The sequence below is a fragment of the Ascaphus truei genome, chromosome 1, assembly GCF_040206685.1.
Source record: "Ascaphus truei isolate aAscTru1 chromosome 1, aAscTru1.hap1, whole genome shotgun sequence".
Lineage (NCBI taxonomy): Eukaryota > Metazoa > Chordata > Amphibia > Anura > Ascaphidae > Ascaphus > Ascaphus truei.
Window position 1 is genome coordinate 491172244 of NC_134483.1, and position 20697 is coordinate 491192940.

The 20697-nt window shown below is 38.1% G+C and overlaps 1 protein-coding gene across 1 annotated transcript in view; it reads left to right on the plus strand.

Moving 5' to 3' along the window:
* The window catches only part of PPARGC1A (PPARG coactivator 1 alpha), a 57747-nt gene that overhangs the window by 22612 nt on the left and 14438 nt on the right, over window positions 1-20697 (plus strand). The window contains exons 3-7 of the mRNA XM_075568541.1: window positions 6258-6452; window positions 8195-8317; window positions 9181-9385; window positions 11737-11782; window positions 11892-11965. Of these exons, the coding sequence (XP_075424656.1) occupies window positions 6258-6452; window positions 8195-8317; window positions 9181-9385; window positions 11737-11782; window positions 11892-11965 (643 nt within the window). The remainder of the gene's footprint in view (window positions 1-6257; window positions 6453-8194; window positions 8318-9180; window positions 9386-11736; window positions 11783-11891; window positions 11966-20697) is intronic.

Consider the following 20697-nt stretch of genomic DNA (forward strand, 5'->3'; position numbering starts at 1 on the left):
ATACAATATTCATTAATGTTTTTGCAAAGTCCAGTTCTTTTGTTGTTGAAACATCTTTTCTTTAGTGGTCTCAATCTAGTACAAATCATCATGGCCACAGGTAATACATTTATTTACTAATCAGCAAATTACTTTCCGCAGTCAGTAAATGTTAAGGCCTGAAGACTGATAAGATCATTTGCTTTCAGGTGTTTTCTCAATATTGTTCTCAGCATCAAGTATAAATTGAAAAGAGTGACCTTTTGATACTGAATCAAATTGACTGCATTTCTAAAGATGCTGTGGTTTCAATTACCATACATTTTTCATATTGGTCCCACAACCAAGGCACTGGCTCCAGCTAAACACTATCTTATCACTGGCCTGTTAATGCAGTCAGCAGTGTGATAGCTTGTTCTTGGATATTTCTTTTTGTTCAGAATCAAAGCTTAGTGTCAAGGACATGAAAGATATGAAGTTTACACACGTAAAAATCTAATCCTTAATTGACTTAAAAATGGGAACGATTCCTGTGGTCAAGGGGCAGGATGTTTGCTGGAGTTTAAACGTATATAATGCTGATGGGGATGAAAGTCCAGCCTCAGCGCCAGTGTAATGCATGATCTATTCTGTGTCCTAAGATGTTTAATTAACAGTTTTATTTTAGCGTCCGTCATAAAATAAACATTTATTTTCACAAAGAAATAAACTTTTCTCTCGTGTTTCATCCAACCTCAAGCCATCCAATGGTTATACATGGGCAGCCAATCTATAGTATATCATATCACAGTTTGCAATTCTAGTGCAATAAGAGAAAATGAGTTATACTTGTTTGGTGGATTACATTTTAGGAGTAACTACCACTCCTCTGCCTTTTGTATTCTTCAAAACGTAAATTAATTTCATTTTTAGTTTTTTGGGGGGACAATAAACCATAATGAAGTGATTCTGCAACTGATGACTGAGACCCATAAATACTTAAATAGGTCATCTATCCTTTTATAATTCCCTATTGTTCTTCATGACATGACTATGGACTGTCTTTTATCCTAGGCTTGTAAGATGCTGAGAATGGGGGGTTTCACATCAGCTGATTAGATGTACCATCTGTCTGGAAAATAGTACCTGGGAACCTAAAATCATAACTCCTTTGTTTTCATCTCTATGTCAATAACTTCATCTGACATCTTCTATATTTCATTCCAACTCCTTCTGACTCTATTTTATGGCATTGTCCCCAAGGAACACCTTTTATAGGAGACATATTTCATCATTCATCTCCCAGAATCATGTGTGCTGAGGCAAAGCCGGTAACGGTATAAGTGGATGCAAATACTTGACACCATAAAGCTATTGAATACCCCTGACAAGCTGTAAGGTATTGTTTTTTTGTTTTTTTTTAAAGCCAAACTATCTTATTCAGATCAAATAACATGAGATAACTGTCTTCCTAACCTATCATTTAAAATTAAGACGTGATACTGTATCCAATGCTCAACCCTTTAAATAATTTCCCGCAGTGACGACTCACTTACTTCTATTGATTACATACTAATTCCCCCTACAGCCAAAATTCAATATTAGATTTTTTTTTCATCGCCATATTGTACTTCACACTGGTGAAATTACAGTCACTGGATCTCGACATGTCAGGAATCACAGTGTAGTTTTATTTAATTGGAAGTAGTTGTGGTAGAGACCTGTAGGGCCATGTCAGTGCTGTAGAGACCTGGATTAATTTCACTGTGGTATCTTTTCTTGTCTCAACATAGAAATTTAACATGGCGTTGTCATGTTGTACATGAGGTTTTGGGACCACATGTGTCATAATGTGTGTTGGAAACTAGCGGCCATTCACTTCCACTTACACACGCTGTCAATGTATTCTGTGTCCTCCAGCAGTCAATGGAGCAACATTAATTATTGGCTGCCAGCATCCTGATTCTAAGGAATCTAATTTACAACCAGTTCAGAACTCATTTGGTTTTGCCGCTAAGCTCCTTTCCACCTCAGATGAGAACTCATTTACAACACATTCCAAAATATGCTAAATGATCACCACACTGTAGTGCTGATCTAATGGTGTATTGTGTAGAGAGGCAGCAGGGCATTGCTCATTACCTCCTGGATAACGTGGCCATAGTTGTCATGGTAACCGATGGACTAGAAGATGACGGAAGGCAGCAAGGAATCCATCACATTGTGTAACACGATGTTCTCCACTTTGCATCTGTTTTGTTGATTCAGACAAGGTTTTTTTAGATTTTTTTTTTTTTACAATTATAAGGTGGTATTTTACAATAATAATCACACACTAATTATTTAAAAGAAAATAGGAATATTTGTCTAGTGGAGAAGTTGTGTTGTATATTTGTTTTTCTCAATGTACACTGTTATCTGATATACTTTCAGTAGACTCTTTGAAAGGATGCATCACTCTACAGTTACACGCGTATTGTTGGAATCGGGAGAATTTGTCTTACATTTAGAATGCTGAATTGGGGACCGTGGGTTGGTGATAAATAGAATGAAACACTGTAGATGCGGTGCTCTTGTAATGTGAGACTATTTATTGTCTCAGGTGCCCACAAATTTGAAATCGACCAATTTGCTTGTAGTTTGACTTCGTCTCCTGCTGAGTCAGATTATGAGCAACCAGAAGCTTGGCCTAAATGTGGCTATTCTTACAAATGCAGCGTGTGTTTTCTTCTTGTAAAGAATGGTTATGTACGGAGCTATTCATCAAACATTCCCCTTTGCAACACGGATGCAAAGAAAAAGCATTCGTTTGTCAATTTAGTTACATTTGATTGGTCCGTAAAGACCGCTTCATACACTGGCGACACACTTTATTCGAGCTCGGCTAGTCCCACGAATTCGGGTATACCCGGGTGTATTGAGGTTTGTGACTGTTTTCTGCCCGAGTGCATTGAGTTATTTTCCAGGCAGGGATTGAAGCATTTTATTCCCGCTGGCTGCAATACTGCACAGTATATATATATATATACTGCATTACAATTCATGAATTTATGCCATCTGGTAGACACGCGAAGCATTGCAGCCTATTAAATCCTAATCATTATCATTTAACAGATCAGCCGCCCATCAGCCAGGCATGAACCCAGGCTGGGAAGGCAAATGCAACGGGGCTTGTCAGAGGTGAGGAGCGGCGCATTCCAGGTATCTGCCAGGTACATACCGGGTATTTGCTCGAATAAAGTGTGTCGCAGCAGTAAATATGACCTTATGTACCTATTGAAATGGGACCAGAAAGCACAGCTGATTATTAATTATGTTACACAATTCGTTGAAGCTTCCAAAATGTTCCTATAACTCGCAAGAAGAAGGTTTAATTCCCTACCGTTTCCATATTACATGTATTACGAACATCTATTTTATGTAGTTTGACGGAACTTAACTTATAAATGGTTTTAACTTTGGATCCTTCCCACCTCTAATTGATTTTGCTTTTGTGAAACTGGTTTACATTTGGCCCTCAATTTTTATGTTTCCATATAAGTAGCAATTTGGGGATAATTAGGAGTAATTGCATAGCGAAAAAAATGTAAAGGTTACCTGACAGCGTCATTTTACTAACGAATGGGTTGACATGTCAGGTTTGAACAGACATGTTTCTAGGCTATTGTGCTTCATTTGTAGTGAGTTTGAGGTTTTCGCTGTGTAAATTGGGACACAGGCAAATATATAATATGACATTAATTGTTTATCAGTCATCTCTGTTACATGTATTGTTTTCTCATAAGTGTTTGATTGCTGAAACTTGTACAAAGCTAATGAAGCGGGCCCTGCGTGTTGGATCCCTGTCCATGTGTACAGTATGTCAGTGAAGCTGAATGCCAGTTTACTTTGTACAGTAAAACAGCCGATGGCCAATATCCCACATTCACTACCTCCAATGTAAGATACACAGACCTCTAAGTGACCAAATGAAATACTGCCGGTTTTATTGTATGTGGAAATATCAAATACATCATAATGTCTGACACTTTGGGTACAGTACAGTACTAGATTTGATATTTCTATATAATAAAAAAAAAAGATTTGGTTGATTCTGGCTCTGTGCAAAATGTCTTAGTTCAGTATAAATGGAAGAAATGTCACTGTGGTGATTTAGTGATGTTTTAAATGACACATGATTAATGCACAGTTCCTACCATTGCTCTGGTTCCTTGTGACACATCCAGAAAGAGCAGGCTGTTAGGTAAAATACGTGACAGATGTTTTGGAGTTCAGACTTTTAGTGCCACACATTTACTTAGCAAACAGCCACTCACTGTAAGATTGTGCCACAGCTGTAGCAATGGCAGAATGCCATTATAACAGAGGTTCTCAACTCCAGTCCTCAAGACCCCTTCACAGGTAAGGTTTTAAGGACATCCCAGCTCCAGCACAGGTGGCTTAATCAGGCTCAATTGAGCCACCTGTGCTGAAGCAGGGATCATGAAAACCTGAGCTGTGTGTGTGTGTGTGGGGGGGGGGGGGGAGTGGGAGTCTTGATGACTCAAGTTGAGACCCCTGCATTATAATATAGGACATCTGTTTTACGGTGGAAATGACTGCAGTGCCCTGGTCAGAGATTAATAAATTGCTTTCTTATTTGTTCTCTAATCCAGTACTTGCAGAATGGACATCAAATGTCCACATACATTTCTTATGTCCTTCATCCATATTAATAGTGTTATACTTAAATACATGTATTTTTTCAACATTACCAATATCTGGTAGTACAGTATTTAGGAGTTTAACATTGCTTCCTAAATGGTTTCTCGAATGCTTTATCTAATAAAAACTAAGCATTACGACAGCATGTGATATGAAGGTAATCTACAACGGTAAAGTAACATTTGTTAAGTAGATAACTTGTATAATAGCCAACGGATAGGCACATGACTACTGTCTAGGCAAGGACAACTTCAAAGGCAACCCTCTTTGTAACTCAAAGTCTGTCATTGTGCAAGTACATTTTGGGTCACACCCATGCAAAAAAAATAAAAGGTTTATTCTAGGACATAGCTTTTCCCTGTCCTTATAAGTGACTTCTGTGAAAAATTAATCTTATCTAATGTTTTACGCCAGAGAAAAGAAAAGTATAACCCGTATATTTGCAATGGCATGCGCTTGATTATTTTGTTTCACAAATAACTTTTACCATACCTTCATAAATATATTTAGGAATGTCAAAAGCAGCACTATACAGGGAGGATATGTGTGTACCACCTTGATGAGATGGTGTATAATTCTTGGCTTTTCAAAGTGGGATTTATTAATTAAACTGCAGTAGTGCAGAACGAGGCACTTTCACATGGAAACCACCATTTTCAATGGGACTTTCTGTGCACTAGTGCCCTGGTCGACATTAACACAGCTTCATGAATAACCGCCACTGATTCGCCAATTTCCCAACCTTGGCTTCAGTCTGCTCCAGCAGTCTGTGATTTTGCTATCACTCGCCGTCAGGAAATCATTGTCAAAGGTGGATATTTAGAAGTGTATATATACAATATATTAGTGGTCACATTCACTCGTGTTTTGGTTAAAAAAACAAACATTTTTGTGTTTTGGTTCTAAAAAAAAAAAGTCTGTGTTTTGGTTTTGCCAAAACTCGATTGGTTTTGGTGTTTCAAAAAAGAATGGAGAAAAACCCCACAAACGTTTTATTGTATTAAGATCATTAAAACATTTCCACACAATCCAATTACTTTGTCTGACCTACAAATGAATGCTTGGTATTGAGAACAATTGAGCCAATTACAATATTGTGTTGGTCTGTCCTTTTGTTTACAAAGATAATGAATTACAATGTCAATTTAATGAACACCACTATATTATTGAATCCTTCTACACCTCTAAAATCTGACTCAACTACACAAGGCTGCTATTTGGTAACAGTCAAGAATGTGCTCTAACCATTTTAATGAAAAAGATCAATAAGTCAAACTTTAGGGGTTATTCATGAAACTGATTTAGGGCCATTTTCAATTTAAGCCAGTGGGAGTTTTTGTGCAATAGCGCCTCAATCAGCACTATCCCAGTTTAAGGAATTACCCCCCTATATCTCAATTTTCCACAGTTTGGAACGGTGCAGAGGGTAAGAGTTGGTCCAACTCATGTTATGCCCATATATGCTAAATAGAATAAAAATAACATTCTAAAAGTAGTAAACCTATGTGGCTAAATGATTTAGATACAAGTTTACTACGTGTGAAAAAGATAAGTGTTTATGATATCACTGACACCTTCACTTATTTTTCTTGTAGAAGATAGATGAAGAAAATGAAGAGAATTTGCTAGCCGTTCTTACAGAGACATTGGACAGTCTCCCTGTGGATGAGGATGGATTGCCTTCATTTGATGCACTGACAGATGGAGATGTAACCAATGAACATGATCCTAGTCTTTCATCTATACCTGACGGCACCCCTCCAATTCAGGAGGCAGAAGAGCCGTCACTAGTAAGAACCATTCCTACTGTTTAACGGGAATTGGATGTGCTTCTCGCTACCCGCTGCATGGGTATGATGTAGTCAAAATAAGGTTTGGACTTTACATTTAGGTAGAAAACAAAAGAGAGCAAAGTTGTGATACAGTATGAAATGTTCTTAGCCCATAAAATAAAAAGTCAAAGAAGCAGTGAGGGGGGCTATTGTTTACTAAAGTGATTGAATAGGTACTGTATGTTTAGGCGCCTATTTTCGGAATATTTAATATTGATTGTCAATGGGTTACAGGATTCAAAGCGGAGAAACATTCCCAAGGGCCGTATACTGTACAATATATATATATATATATATACAGCTGAACCCCGTTATAACGCGGTCCTTGGGGTCCACAACCCCAAGACCGCATTACAACCAGGGTCGCGTTAAAATTTCACCGGCATCAGCTCTCGAGCCTCCTCATTACAGATTTAATTCTCCTCCATTTTGCCGCCTCACCAGTGCTCTCCTCTTCCTGCTGTCCACGTGCTCATATCTCTCTGCTCTGCTCATCTCTGTACATTACATCTCTGTAATTTATAATTTTCTTTAGTTGGTGTCTGAGTTCGGTATATTTTTAGTTGGCCCTCGATATAAACTTCTAGACCTGCAGTATTGGTCAAGGTTGTGAACCTTGGCATAATTAGGGTAGCTATAGTAATTGATGAATGCTGTAATCATTTAGAAAGTATATTGTGCAGACAGCACATCTAATGATATGGTATAGAGCAACAATTGCGGGAAATGTGCAATGGGAACAATGAAGTGACCCTCATTTCCTCAGAAATAATTGTAACTAAGAAGAGCGGAGGTTCCCAGCATTCAAAAGAAAAAAACATCAACACAACATCATTGAATCAGTGATTATTTACTGCGGATAAGGTAAATGGTATACAAACAAAGTGCAAATACACTTCACATAAAACAATACTGAACTGGTAAGAAACACTGAAAAGATGATACACAGTACTAAAACCTTATATACTTATCCTACGCATGGATGATCAATGTGAGATTGCTGCAGATTATTCTGAGAAACAAAATTAGGGAGACAAAAAGACCGAAAAACAAAAAAAATCAAGTGCAAAAAACAAGGAGTGAAGAAAAAGAAATACAAAATAACAGAGCAATAAAAATCTCAGTGGAATTAAATAAGGGGGGATGAACCCCGTCTCCAGGCCCGTTCTCACCAGTCTAATGCTAATGCATTAATGGGAAGGTAGTTCCCTTGTCTCCTGAAAAAAAGCTCCCAATGCTGATGACGTCAGAAATAATCACGTAGTGGATCAAATGTATGTGTTTCCAAGATTTCTCAGCTCAGATAGTCCTCACCAAAAAATGGATGCTCAGTAAAGAATCTCTGATTCAAATACGTCTTTTTGATGTTTTTCTATACCTTGCTTATTGAGTGCTGGGAACCTCCCCTCTTTACTGTAATGATTTAGATGCCATCCAGTATTCATTGTATGTAGCAGTCAAATTTATAATCCAGAAAGTCAATCACACCACAGATTTGCATTTTGCAGGAAAAGCAAACCCTATAATTGCCACAGCAGTATAACAAGCTATTTTAAATCTGTTGATAAGGTGTTGCTTACAATAAGTTTTAGCACTTAAAAGTATAGCCCTGTGAATCCATGTATCTAATTTTAAGTACGTAATTGTAATCCTTGGTGCTGTAACTCTGCCTTTTTTTCCCTCCTTCCATATGTGTATAGCTTAAGAAGCTCCTACTGGCTCCAGCCAACACTCAGCTGATTTATAATGAATGCATTGGTCTCAGTACGCAAAACCATGCAAACCCTAATCACAGGATCAGAACCAGCTCTGCGGTTATTAAGGTACAAACATACTTTGTGTGATAAGGCATAAAACAATAAATAAACATAGGTGGGATTTGAGTTGTGTGGCTGAAACAATGAAATATACAGTATGTGCATAACCCTTCTTTGTATTCAGCAACTGCTTCAGAAACAACAGAAGGACCCAGCAATTACTTAAGCTGTTGTATACAGTAAATAATGTGGCCTTTGGGGGAATAATATAATAACAGTGGCACAGTCCCTCTTTTCCAGGTTTATTTACACTCATAATACAGGTGGGGCAGTAAAAACCTGTTGTTGCGTGGGTTTTTATAGTACTTGAGTAATACCAGGAGTCAGAGATGTCAACTTGCCAGCTGTCTAACTGAAAAAAGATTTCAGTGAAGTCTCAAAAAAGATCTGTTCTTGAAGCTGATGGCAATGACGACTGGCATCCTTCTGACTCTTACCAGTGTCAAATAATGTTTTTCTTATCATTCACGTTAACTGAGAACTAAGCGTTTAGGGGTACTTAAGAGAGTTGCAAAATGTTGCTTTGTAGTATCAGCTAACAAACAAGGCTGAAATGATTATATTTCCATACTTTATTATTACTGTATGAAACCTTAAAAACACCACACCTTACGTGTTTGTGAGATTAAATGTGTTGGAGAAATAAAATAAAACTTGACGTAAGTGACATTTGGAAATTTGAAATGTAATTTCCTTGCCTTGTTCTGCAAACAATTATTCACAGATCATAGATCCTAGTGCACTTATTGTGAGCACGTTAGTGGGAAGATAAAAAAAAAAAAGCCCTCCAATCTCTTGTCTTTATTAATTTTGTGAAGACTCAGCTCACTAATTTTATTTTTCTTATTTCTTTACTCTCTGCTTTTAAGACCGAGAATTCATGGAGCAATAAACCGAAGAACATTTGTCAACAGCAAAAGCCACAAAGGCGTCCCTGCTCAGAGCTGCTTAAGTACCTGACTGCAAATGACGACCCTCCTCAGACCAAATCAACAGAGAACAGGAATAACAACAGACTTGACAAATGCATCACCAAAAAGAAGCCCTATTTGCATCCTCAGCCGCATTTTCAAGGTAGGTTGGGGACTCATAAGGGCTGTTTCACTTTATCCAAAACAGTCTTTATTTATACAAATTGGCCTTACTTTCCCTTTTTTCATCCTGATCACATACCTCATGCACCTACACAGCTATTTCGTTTTGTTTTGGAAACAGTCATGTGAAAGCTATTTTAACTGCTGAGATTTTTTTCTCAGATGAACCCCTGACCAACCACTATCTAAAGGAGTAAGTTCTGTATACTCAATAATATTTGTTATGTTTTAGGTTGGTTTGTTTTGAGGGTGGAAGAAAGCTAACCCAAAGCTGTAAACCTGGAGCTAGAACATGTCACTTGTAATGATCAGCCTTAACAATAACAAACTCGTACAGGCATTTCCTCTTCTCTCAAGATCAGTCAGGTGAGGGGATAATGGTATTTACAGATGTAGCAGGACTCACTGTCTCCGGAGCCGTGGTGGATGAAGCAAAAAGTTTTGGCTCCGGCTGCCACGCCATCGCTGCAGTGGGTCCATGCTTCCGGATTAGACTCTCCCACTGCAATAATCCTCTGGCTCTGGGGCTGCTGCGGTCACGGTCACCCATCTTTCCTGGTGCCTGCTACGTCTGTAGGTATATCATTACTATCCAGACATTCATTCTAAAAAAAACTAACGGCCCTATAGATTTAATAACAGAGAAAGTATCCTAGAGTTTATGTTGGCAGATAGATCTCAATGGGTAGTTTTCCACATGGTAAATTTCCCTTTTAACTTTTTTGTGTACTAATCCAAATCAATTCTCCTTTTTAAATGGCCTGAATTCATATTGGAATAAGCCTAGTACAGTACTACTTGCAAAGTATATTGGAACTGAAATAAAGTGATTGTACACTTACATATAATTTCTGACGTAATAAAAACAAGTTAATTTGTAAATAAATACAGGATGGATATTGGAGCATAGTAATTTTAGTCTCGAACTAAAGTACAGTACATATAGAAGACTGTTGTAAAAAAAAAAAAATCCTTAGATAATGCAGTGAATATATTATCTGTTTTAAAGAATAAAACTACATTGTATCAACTGTTCCTCTATTTGATAATAATAAAAAAAACATCAAATGTTGCATCTTGAATTCTAATCAACAGGGCTGATAGGCATAAACTAGCTTTCACAGTCAAAACTAGTATTACTAAAAAGAAATATCATTAAATAGTGATGTATAAAGCATCTTATGAATCTTTATCCTCAGGCAAATGTGCCAAAATGTCTGGAATCTTTACAAAAGGCACAGAATATAAGACATAGGAGATTTGCATCAATAATATATTCCTCATTCCAGTGCTAAGATAACAAAAGCAGTCATATAAGGGAATACTTGAATATGTAAACTGATATATAAACAAATGTTTTGCTTCTGTCTCTAGTAATCATCCCTGGAACAAAGCGTAGTATTGCTTTAGCTTAATCATTGATATAACAATATGGTTGACTTGAGTAAGAGAACGTGTAACAGGAAATCTTCATGATGGTAATTAACTTGATTAATAGTTAAGAGTTTTCATTGCAGGGAACTAGTGTAAATTGTAGCATGGTTTTGACATATGGAAAGATCCTATTGTCTTGCCTTATGCTGATACTGCAGTGCTGCTAATGTAATGTTTTACATACGTTTAATGATCTAATGTAATTCAGAATAGGTCTGTCCTTGACCATATTTTTACTACTATTTTTAGATTGGAGTCTTTATAAACCAGGTGCATTTACAAACGTATAGATATAATAATCAAAACATATTTAATATGGTTGAAAATGCTGAACAAGAAATTTGCACTGAGCAGTATAGGCTTGCATTATATTTTTAATGGTCCTTAATATTGTTTCACTATGTTTATTATTAACTTGCATTTATTTAATAGCCTTTTAGATGATGTGTTTAGTTCTGTAGCCCCCTTTATTCGCATGTGCTCTCATAAATCAAAGCCGAATGTTTAATAATAGTAATAATAATATGAATACTCATCATGATAAAATATGTATTGCAAGGTGTATCAACAAAATGACATGTCAAGATACAATATAAATAAGTGTAAACGTTATAAGCTCCAGTACTCAGTATTTCTGCCACCTCAGGCACTAAAAGGGAAGAGTTGAAGCTTTCTGCATAGCTGAGGAAGTTCTCACCTGCCATGAACAAGAACAACTGGTCTGTGACTAGTCATTAAGAACTGCTAACCTGATTATGAGGGCATAGCTATTACACTCTTATATAATTGTTTTATTTTTGAAAAAGTAAGTTTGGAGGTATAGTACAACTAAGAGCAGAACATTATCTTATAGTCAGAATTGTTGTTTAGAAGTATTTCTTTTTTTATTATTTACAGCCAAGTCAACAAGTCTGTCACTTCCTTTGACGCCTGAGTCACCAAAGTAAGTATTAATCACTGACAAACAATTTTTGCAAGGGTTGGTTATCTTCTCATTTTTTCTACAATAGCTCCATTTCAGCTTGTTTTTATAAATATGCGCTGTCTTCCAGTGATCCCAAGGGTTCCCCATTTGAGAGCAAGACTATTGAACAAACCTTAAGTGTGGAGCTCTCTGGAACTGCAGGTGAGACTAACTCAACGTTACATTAAAGTATTTATACTGTACGTGCAAGCTTGATTGGTTTAAAGTGATGATAAGGTAATAGTGATTCTGTATTGTTTATATAACAATAAACGTTTGTGTCGGGCTTGACACTGTATTCGTGACAACAATCCCTTTTAGGTGTGCAATGAAGGATTGATAATACACGCACTCAAGAAAATCTGTGTGCAGTACCCGCTGAGTAGAAGTTCAGTAGAACCTCACACAATGTCCCCATGTACAGTAGATCTGTGGCATGTCTGTGAGTTATATTCAGTTTGGTCACCTAATCACTGATTACAAAACTCAGTTTTGTTGACCGTCTACAAAATTAACTTACGTCCATCTCCATAGTTTTTAAGTATAGGGGGCACGGGGCACAAAATTGAATGTCTACAATTATTATTTCCCCATGTCTAACCCCACTTTACTGTCAATATATCATTTTGTTCTGCAACTACAATAACAAGATACGTCCCATTTTATTTTCAACATTTCTCCTACTTTAAAGCAGAAATCCAAGTGGACGTTTTTTCCCCGGTTTTTGTTTATTTATTTTTATATAGGATTGAAGCAGGGGGTCTCCGGGGCTGAACCCCATTAATTTCAGCTCTGGGGACCCCCAGCTTTTGGAGATACCTCCGTAGGGGGAGCCGGTAATCGATCCGGCTGGCTAGCTTGGTCCATGTACAGTAATAGCGGATTTTTCAAAGCTCTAAGGTCCTGTGGGCCAATAGGAAGCTGTGACGTCATCAAGTGTGCCTCCCGGAATCTATAAACCTTGCCAAGATAATGGCACCCTTTTCAGAGGTAGGTATTGGGCCAATAGGAAGCAGGGGGTCCCCGGAGCTGAAATTAATGGGTTTCTGCTTCGGAAATGCCCTGCTTCAAACCTATGTGGAAAAAGATGGAGGAAAAAATGAGCACTTTGATTGCTTCTTTAATTTTATTTGTGTCTGTCCCATGTTTTTTTTTTTATGTCTTTACTGTGTGCCACTCCCCTATACCTTTTAAATGAGCTTTGAGGTGATGGTGGCTGTTTGAGTTGTTAAACCAGTGAAGCAGGCTTCTCCAAGAGATAGTAACATATTTCATCTTCACATATGATACTTTTAAACAGCATGAGATAGATCAAAACAAAAAAGCATTTGAACAATGAAGACTCGCTTTCCCTTAGTTATTTTCAGCCAGTTTTCAGATCTGCATTGGATAGCTAACAACCAGGTGAGGCTATTTAGTCCACAATGACTAGATGGTTTGTAGTTTGTAAGCTGTTTGTTTCTGATGCATTGAAGTATCAAATGTCAAGCGTCACAGTTAGTGTAGTTGATGTTAATGTGCACCCTCAGAATCCTAAGATTAGCACACACCGTGGTGCTTGGGAATCTGGTAGATTGTAAAATCTAGAAAACAGCAACACTGGTTTCTGTCGAGTCTGTGATACTGTATCTTATGAAGAGATGTCAGGTTCATAATTAGACACACACAAGTATAGATATAGTGTATATATATATATATATATATATATATATATACACTTGCCAATTGTGAGCAAATTGTTTTCTATATACGGTGTACTTTATCTCCCTTTTTTGTATGTATATATATATATATATATATATATATACATATATACATATATATATATATATATATATATATATATATATATATATATATATATATATATATATGCAAATATAACTGTATGCTCATCTGCATGTCTTAGGCAGGTCTGCAATGCAACCCCGCCTTTCCCCATTATCACCCAGCATACAGCACTTCCACTGCAGCAAGGGATTCTGGGAAATGACATGCAAATGAGCACACAGTGTCACTTTTTGCCTCAATAACCATTTTCAACATGGTTCCCTATAGGCTTAAGCTTGCTGCATGGTCACAGCTTTGAGCACAGCCAGGGTTATACATATTATGAATATGTGTGTGTATATGTATATATATGTATATATAGTACCGTGTTAGCCGAGCTTCTTCCGGCAGTGTTACATTGAATAAAGCACATCCTGGATATACCATCTCACTGTTTAAAAGTGAAAACCCTTTTGTGCTTTATTCAATGTAACATCGCCGGAGGAAGAGACCAGTGTATCTCGAAAGCTCGCACAAATAAAAGATTTTGTTAGCCACAGAACGATATATATATGTATAAATCCATATAATAGTACCATGTTGTCTGTATATCACCACTATCTAAGGAAATTATGGTTTATGATGACTAGATTGCATTGAGATTGGATATAAGAAATCAAGACTGCACCAAAGTCTTATAATGACAGGTTGACAAAACTGTCAAGACAATGTGAGTTTGTATCAATTACAGCTTAGTTTAGGGCAAGGGTGTGCAAACTTTTCTGTTCGTGCCCCCCTGTCTGGTCTCCCCCCTGCTCGTGCCGCCTCCCCCCTTACCGGCTATCTTGCATCGGCGGCGTCATATGATGTCACAACGTCATTTGACGCAGCATTGTCATGGCAACGCGTCGCCTGGGAGCAGGTAAAATGGATTTACAGAGGCCTCGTGCCTCCCCCGACATTGAATTTAAATGTTGTGGGGAACAGTGCAAGACCTCTGTAAGTGCCGGCGTGCCCTCCAGCTTGCACACCCCTGGTTTAGGGCCCTCTACCCCACTCATTCATGCGCAAGAGTTTTGAAATACATATACTGTATACTTTGTGCTTTGAAATTGCAGGAGTAGTTTTTAAAACTGGTTGCGTTTACTCCTCTTTTTTTCAGTGTTGTTGGGGGAGGAATCAGGAAAACAAGGAAACCGGCTAGTTGATATATTGAAGAAAAAATATGTTGGTGCCGCTAGGGCAATTTGTATTGGCTACAGAGAGCCCTGCTGAGTATTGTCCTAGAATACCCTGCAGGTCCTTCTGTGAGCAAAAGGGATTATTCATTTAAGTGGATTCTCTCAAAATTATACATATGTATTCCATTTAATTTAAAGTGCATCGTTTGAATTTCTTTTCTGGTGTGTTTGTTAGTCGGTCCAACAGGTGGGGACAACTAATTGTCTTGGATACGGAAATGTTGTACTAGAAGCATTACAATTTACAGACAGGCTAATGCATGTCTTATTTTATTGTGATATATGCAATTATAAGATAAATATATGTGGATACCTATTATGGTGTCTGCATTGCCATGTCGTAACAATGTTTGAGAATGCTGATATAGCCCTAATCTCAGCTTTTTTACCAAAGATTGAGAGCTTAATAAAAACAGCCTTAATTGCGTTGTCTCTCAAAACGTTATTATATTTGGCTTACATATTTGCTTTAACCCTTTGAGTGCCTCAGCGCCTCGTCGGCAGTTTGCTTTTTCTAGGGGAAATCACAACTAGTGATGGGTCTTTTTCGAGTCGGATATGGATCTGTCTCGGATCGGCCGGTGCCTTTGGTCTGCGGATTTCCGCGTATCAGTCTAAAAAAAGGGCACTTCGTCTTTTCCGGATTTGTTTTTTTTTTATATATCAATGACAATCCACATGGCAGATTAATAATCCGTGGTCGGATTTTTAAGAAACCAATCCACGGATACCGCAATCCGTGCACAGATTTAAAAACGTTCGCCAATGGAGTGCGGAGTCCGCAAATTGGATTCTTAAAAAATCCGTACGGATTGTACCCAATGGCAGTTTTTGGAGTAATCCGCATGGATTGAAACTGGAACAATCCGTCGGATTTTTACACCGCGGAACGGATTTTGAATGGAAAGCTCGGGAAATTCGGAGAAACGGATTTTGACAGCTTCTCCCATCTCAAATCACAATCTCAGCTCTCGGGGAACTGTGATTGCGATCAGAATGACAGAGGAGTAGGAGGGCCCCTTTTTCCAATCCTGATTTCAGAGGCAGATGGTGGTCATGTGATCACTACACTGGTGATCACATGACCTGAAAGACGGAAGGTCTACTGCATGGGATGCACCGAACCTTCCTTAACAAAGAGGGCTAATATTAAGATATACAGTATTAAGGATTTCAAAAGCTATAAAGTGTATTTTTAATTATGAAACAAAAGGTGATACAAGAAGATACGTGTAAGTGCTTTCATTACATTACTGATCCTGCTTGGTAGCACTGCTACTTAACCCAGGGGTGCTCAGCTCCAGTGCACTAGCCCCCAAATAGGTCAGGTTTTTGGGATATCCCAGCTTCAGCACAGGTGGCTCAATCAGTCCCTGCTTCAGCAGAGGTGGCTCAATCTTCGAGGCCTCTGTCTTCGACTGAGCCTCTTATTGAGCCACCTATGCTGAGGCTGGGATATCCTGAAAACCTGACTTGGGGGAGCAACCGACTGGAATAGAGCACCCCTGACAACCCACTGGGTGATATCCACGCTGTTAGGCTTGCATACAGGACAAGATTTCTATGCACTACAATGCATGACTTGGTTTTGTGGCAGTGTACAGTATGTCGAAATGAGAAGAGACCTCATGCTAACAAACTCAAGCAAAAAAAGAACAATACCAATGCACACCCAGTTTATTGCTGCATAAAAGCTTTGATGCATCAACACCATTAAGTCTTTCATCTTATGTGTTTGCAAACTTGAGTTGTTTAGTTACAGATTTGACCAGCACAAGATCAACACTAGGGCCCGTATTCACCAGTGCTTGAAGACGGCTTATGGCCCGTTTAAATGAATTGTGCTGTAAGGTGTCTTCTAGCGCTAGCAGATTTCTTATGGCAAAAGGGCCGATTAGAAAATATGAACCTTAATGTTAGGCAGCTTCTTAATTTTTGTTTTGGCAAAATATGTAACTGAAAACCCCCCCCAAAAAAACTGATGTGAGAAATCAGTTTTATGGAGCATTGTAAAGAGAAATGAGAAATAATTGCTGGGCTTTCTTTCCCAGCTTTGCTGGAAGTAAAAGGATGTGCGTTAATATTGTTTTTTTTTCTTTTTCTTCTGTTCATTAACAGGGGAATTTACAAGACTTGATTTTGAAGCCAGTAAACTGAATCTTTCTGCATATAGGGAAATGTATCTGAATGTACACCTGTGTACACACCTGCGTTTAAACTGAATATGCACAATCGAAAATAATTCAAATCAAATAAATCTGTATGTAAATGTCAACACCGGGTATTGTTCATTTTGTTAGTTGGCCACGTAGGACAATTTAAAAAAAAAAATGTTTTTGGAACAACTACCTTTACAGTGAAACTGCTGATATGTGTTATCTTAGAGATTAGATAAGATAAGCAAATATACAGCTCTGTGTTGTATTATTAAATTCCCATGTAGTAGATTAAACTGGACATGAAATACATACCACAAGGTATCACTTTTAATTATTATTATTGTTTGCTGGCTATTTCTACATCATTCTGTATATGTAAACTAAAGGCCATGTTTATTAAATGGTATTGAATAATGTTTATATTATCACCATTCACTTGCATGTTTATCTTATTACTAGAGGGACCTGCCCTTGCAGAATTTACAGGTTTAAAAACAGACTTGTCCATGAAAGACAATTTACAGTGCAATCTGTGATATTTGATGACATGGTTTTTTTACCATACTTTTTTATGCTCTCCACAGATATTATTTAATTTCCTTGGTAAATTGTACAATCTTATTTGTGTTCGTTTTCCTCTCGGAAATTCCCAAACGTCTCTGATTGGCCTTTATCCAACATGCTTTGTATCTATCGTCTCATCTTCAGTGAAAAGTTTATACCTGTTCCTTTGCCTCAGGCAGTCAGAGTGTTGCTGTTGGATGTTCCTATAACTTAAGGGGGATGTTTAAATGTACTTGTGTTGTTCTCTAAAAACCTTTTGTGGCCATTCAACCAGTAACTCATAGCTTATAGAGGGTCATGCTATACTGTGAAGGCCTCGTTGTAAACAGAAAGAACCTTAAACTCTTGTACAGATGTAGCAAATGTTACAGCTCCCGTTAAAGCGATGTTTTGTGCCAAAGCAGGCGCCTTATTTAACATTAGAGCTGTTTAAAACGATGGCTAAGAAGATAAAGCACTCGTTATTTAATGCGTTAACAGGGTAATAACGTTTGCTACATCTGTACATTAACCAGATGTACAGATGTAGCAAATGTTACAGCTCCCGTTAAAGCGAAGTGGTGTACTGCTGCAGGCGCCTTATTTAATATTAGAGCTGTTTAATACGATGGCTAAGATAAAGCACTCATTAGTTAACGCGTCTGCTACATCTGTACGTGTCTTTAGACTGGACCACAGCTAAGCATCGGCGCGTTTACAGAAGCTATTAAATTAACAATTGTTTTCTCCAAATGTTTTTGTATTGCTATTAATTTTTTTTTGCCCATTTCAGTACACCTAGGAAAGATAGCTCTTTAAGTAAGGCTTTAGAGTACATCAAACTTGCAACAGATTTCCAGTGCACAAAGTACATAAGTGTGAGTGATACAGAGGTACTTGTTTATTATAAAGCACATTTCAATGCAGTAATCATAAATACTGCTAAGGTTATGCTCTGTTGATATATGACCTACATAGTCTTGATTGTTTGTGTTATGTGATTTGTCTGACACCCATTACATTCTGGATAATGGCAGCTATTTGTTGCTGTGCGCAGCAGGATCCTTTGACAAAAGAAAATAGGCAGCAATAAAAACCATAGTCGAAATTTCATTCTGCAAAGAGCCTCCCTGCCTATAGTTTGGGCAAGTGTGATAATAGTTTTCAATACTGCCTTTTGTCAGCCTGCCGCCTGTAACAGCCACCTGTCCTTTCACACATCTATAAGTACCAGGTAGCATCAAATGAGACTTTAGAAATGCATCTAGTGTCTCAACTAATATCACATGGCAGCATAGCAAATACCTAAACATATCAATTCTATTCAAACTCACTCTGCTCACAAAGCATAAGGTAACATGTACCGTACCTGAACAAAGATTGGTTCAGTATCTTCAGTGACACACAAATAACGTTTACTGCTTTGAAAGAGACATAAATGCTATTTACTGTACATATGTTGTTTTCTCCACCATGACACAACAGCATCAATGTATCAAGGCAAAAGTGATGCAGTAAGTTCTTCCAGGCAGGGTCTCCTTCTCCTAATGTCTCCTTTTATGTATGAAGCGAGTATTCCTATTAGGTCACGCGTGTTACTGCTATAAAGCACTGTGCACATGGATGGCGCTATATAAATAAAGATATACAGGCATACCCCGGTTTAAGGACACTCCCTTTAAGTACACTCGCGAGTAAGTACAAGTCGCCCAGTAGGCAAACGGCAGCTCACGCATGCGCCTGTCAGCACGTCCTGAACAGCAATACCGGCTCCCGAAGCTGTGTGCAAGCAGGGAGACTATAGAGCCTGTTACACATGCATTATTTACATCAGTTATGCACGTATATGATGATTGCAGTACAGTACATGCATCAATAAGTGGGGAATAGGTAGTGCTTCACTTTAAGTACATTTTCGCTTTACATACATGCTCCGGTCCCATTGTGTACGTTAATGCGGGGTATGCCTGTACATGCAATAAAGAGATACATTTCATGGGCAAAAAAGCTGCACCTTATATAACAAAGGAAAAAAATCAATTTTTTCTAGGATGTATCCCAAGCAATTTTTGCCCAGAATTGGACCACTTTTGGCTGGATACAGGGACTTTTATAAGAGGAAAGAAAGAAAAGCACAATTATATTCATAGAAATCTGAGAAAGTAGAGCTGGGCATTAAAGAAAAACATAGCGTGCATATTAATTTTATAACCACTAAATAGAACATGTAATCCTACCTATAAATCCGTTTGCATAAAAGTTAATATTTTATCTTTGCTTAATATTGATGAAAGCCACAACTTGGAAAAGCATTTATGGAAAAATAACATTTTAAAGTCTAACAATAGCCTACAGATGTAACAGCCGTTATTGCTCCCACTGGGACGTTGTAGCGGGAAGGGGAGGGGAGACAACACACCAAAGGAAGCAGCCACCATTTTTAAATGCATTAGCTGCGCATGAAGAAGTGGTAGTGCTAGTGTGTCATCACACGCGCCAACGGGTGCAGTGATGCTTGCTACATCTGTACCCTAGAACAGGGGTGCTCATCTTCAGTCCTCAAGCCCCCAAACAGGTCAGGTTTTCAGGATATCCCTGTTTCAGCACAGGTGGCTCAATCAGAGGCTTAGACTGAGCCTCTGATTGAGCCACCTGTGCTGAAGCAGGTACTGGTTGAGCCACCAGTGCTGAAGCTTGAATATCCTGAAAACCTGACCTGTTGCTGGGGCTTGATGACTGGAGCTGAGCACTCCTGCCCTAAATCATAATTTGTGTTGTATATGTAAGTGAAACGCGTGGCCCGTTTTAATAACTACTGTATAGTGTAATGTGGAGGTGGATTTTGATTAAGAAAAAAAAACACTTTTTAAACTTGGGATATAATTATGCTAGTTTTAATGCCAATATCCTGGTGAATTTGTATTGCCTAAAAGTACTAATAATAAGGGGCCTATTCCATAAACCCTCATAAAAAAAATTGCCCTGCCGTTTACGCCGCCTGTTTTTTGAGTGTTGCTATCACTTTATTCTGAAAGCCTCGATTACCTGTGATAGCAAAATTCCCAAAATGGGCGAGTAGCCGGTGACGTGATGTTCGCCTCTCAAAAGGGCAAACTGGGCGATTTTTCTTTCCCAGCTGCTGAGAGATCTACACAGAGAGAGCCGCCTCTCCCTGCGCAAA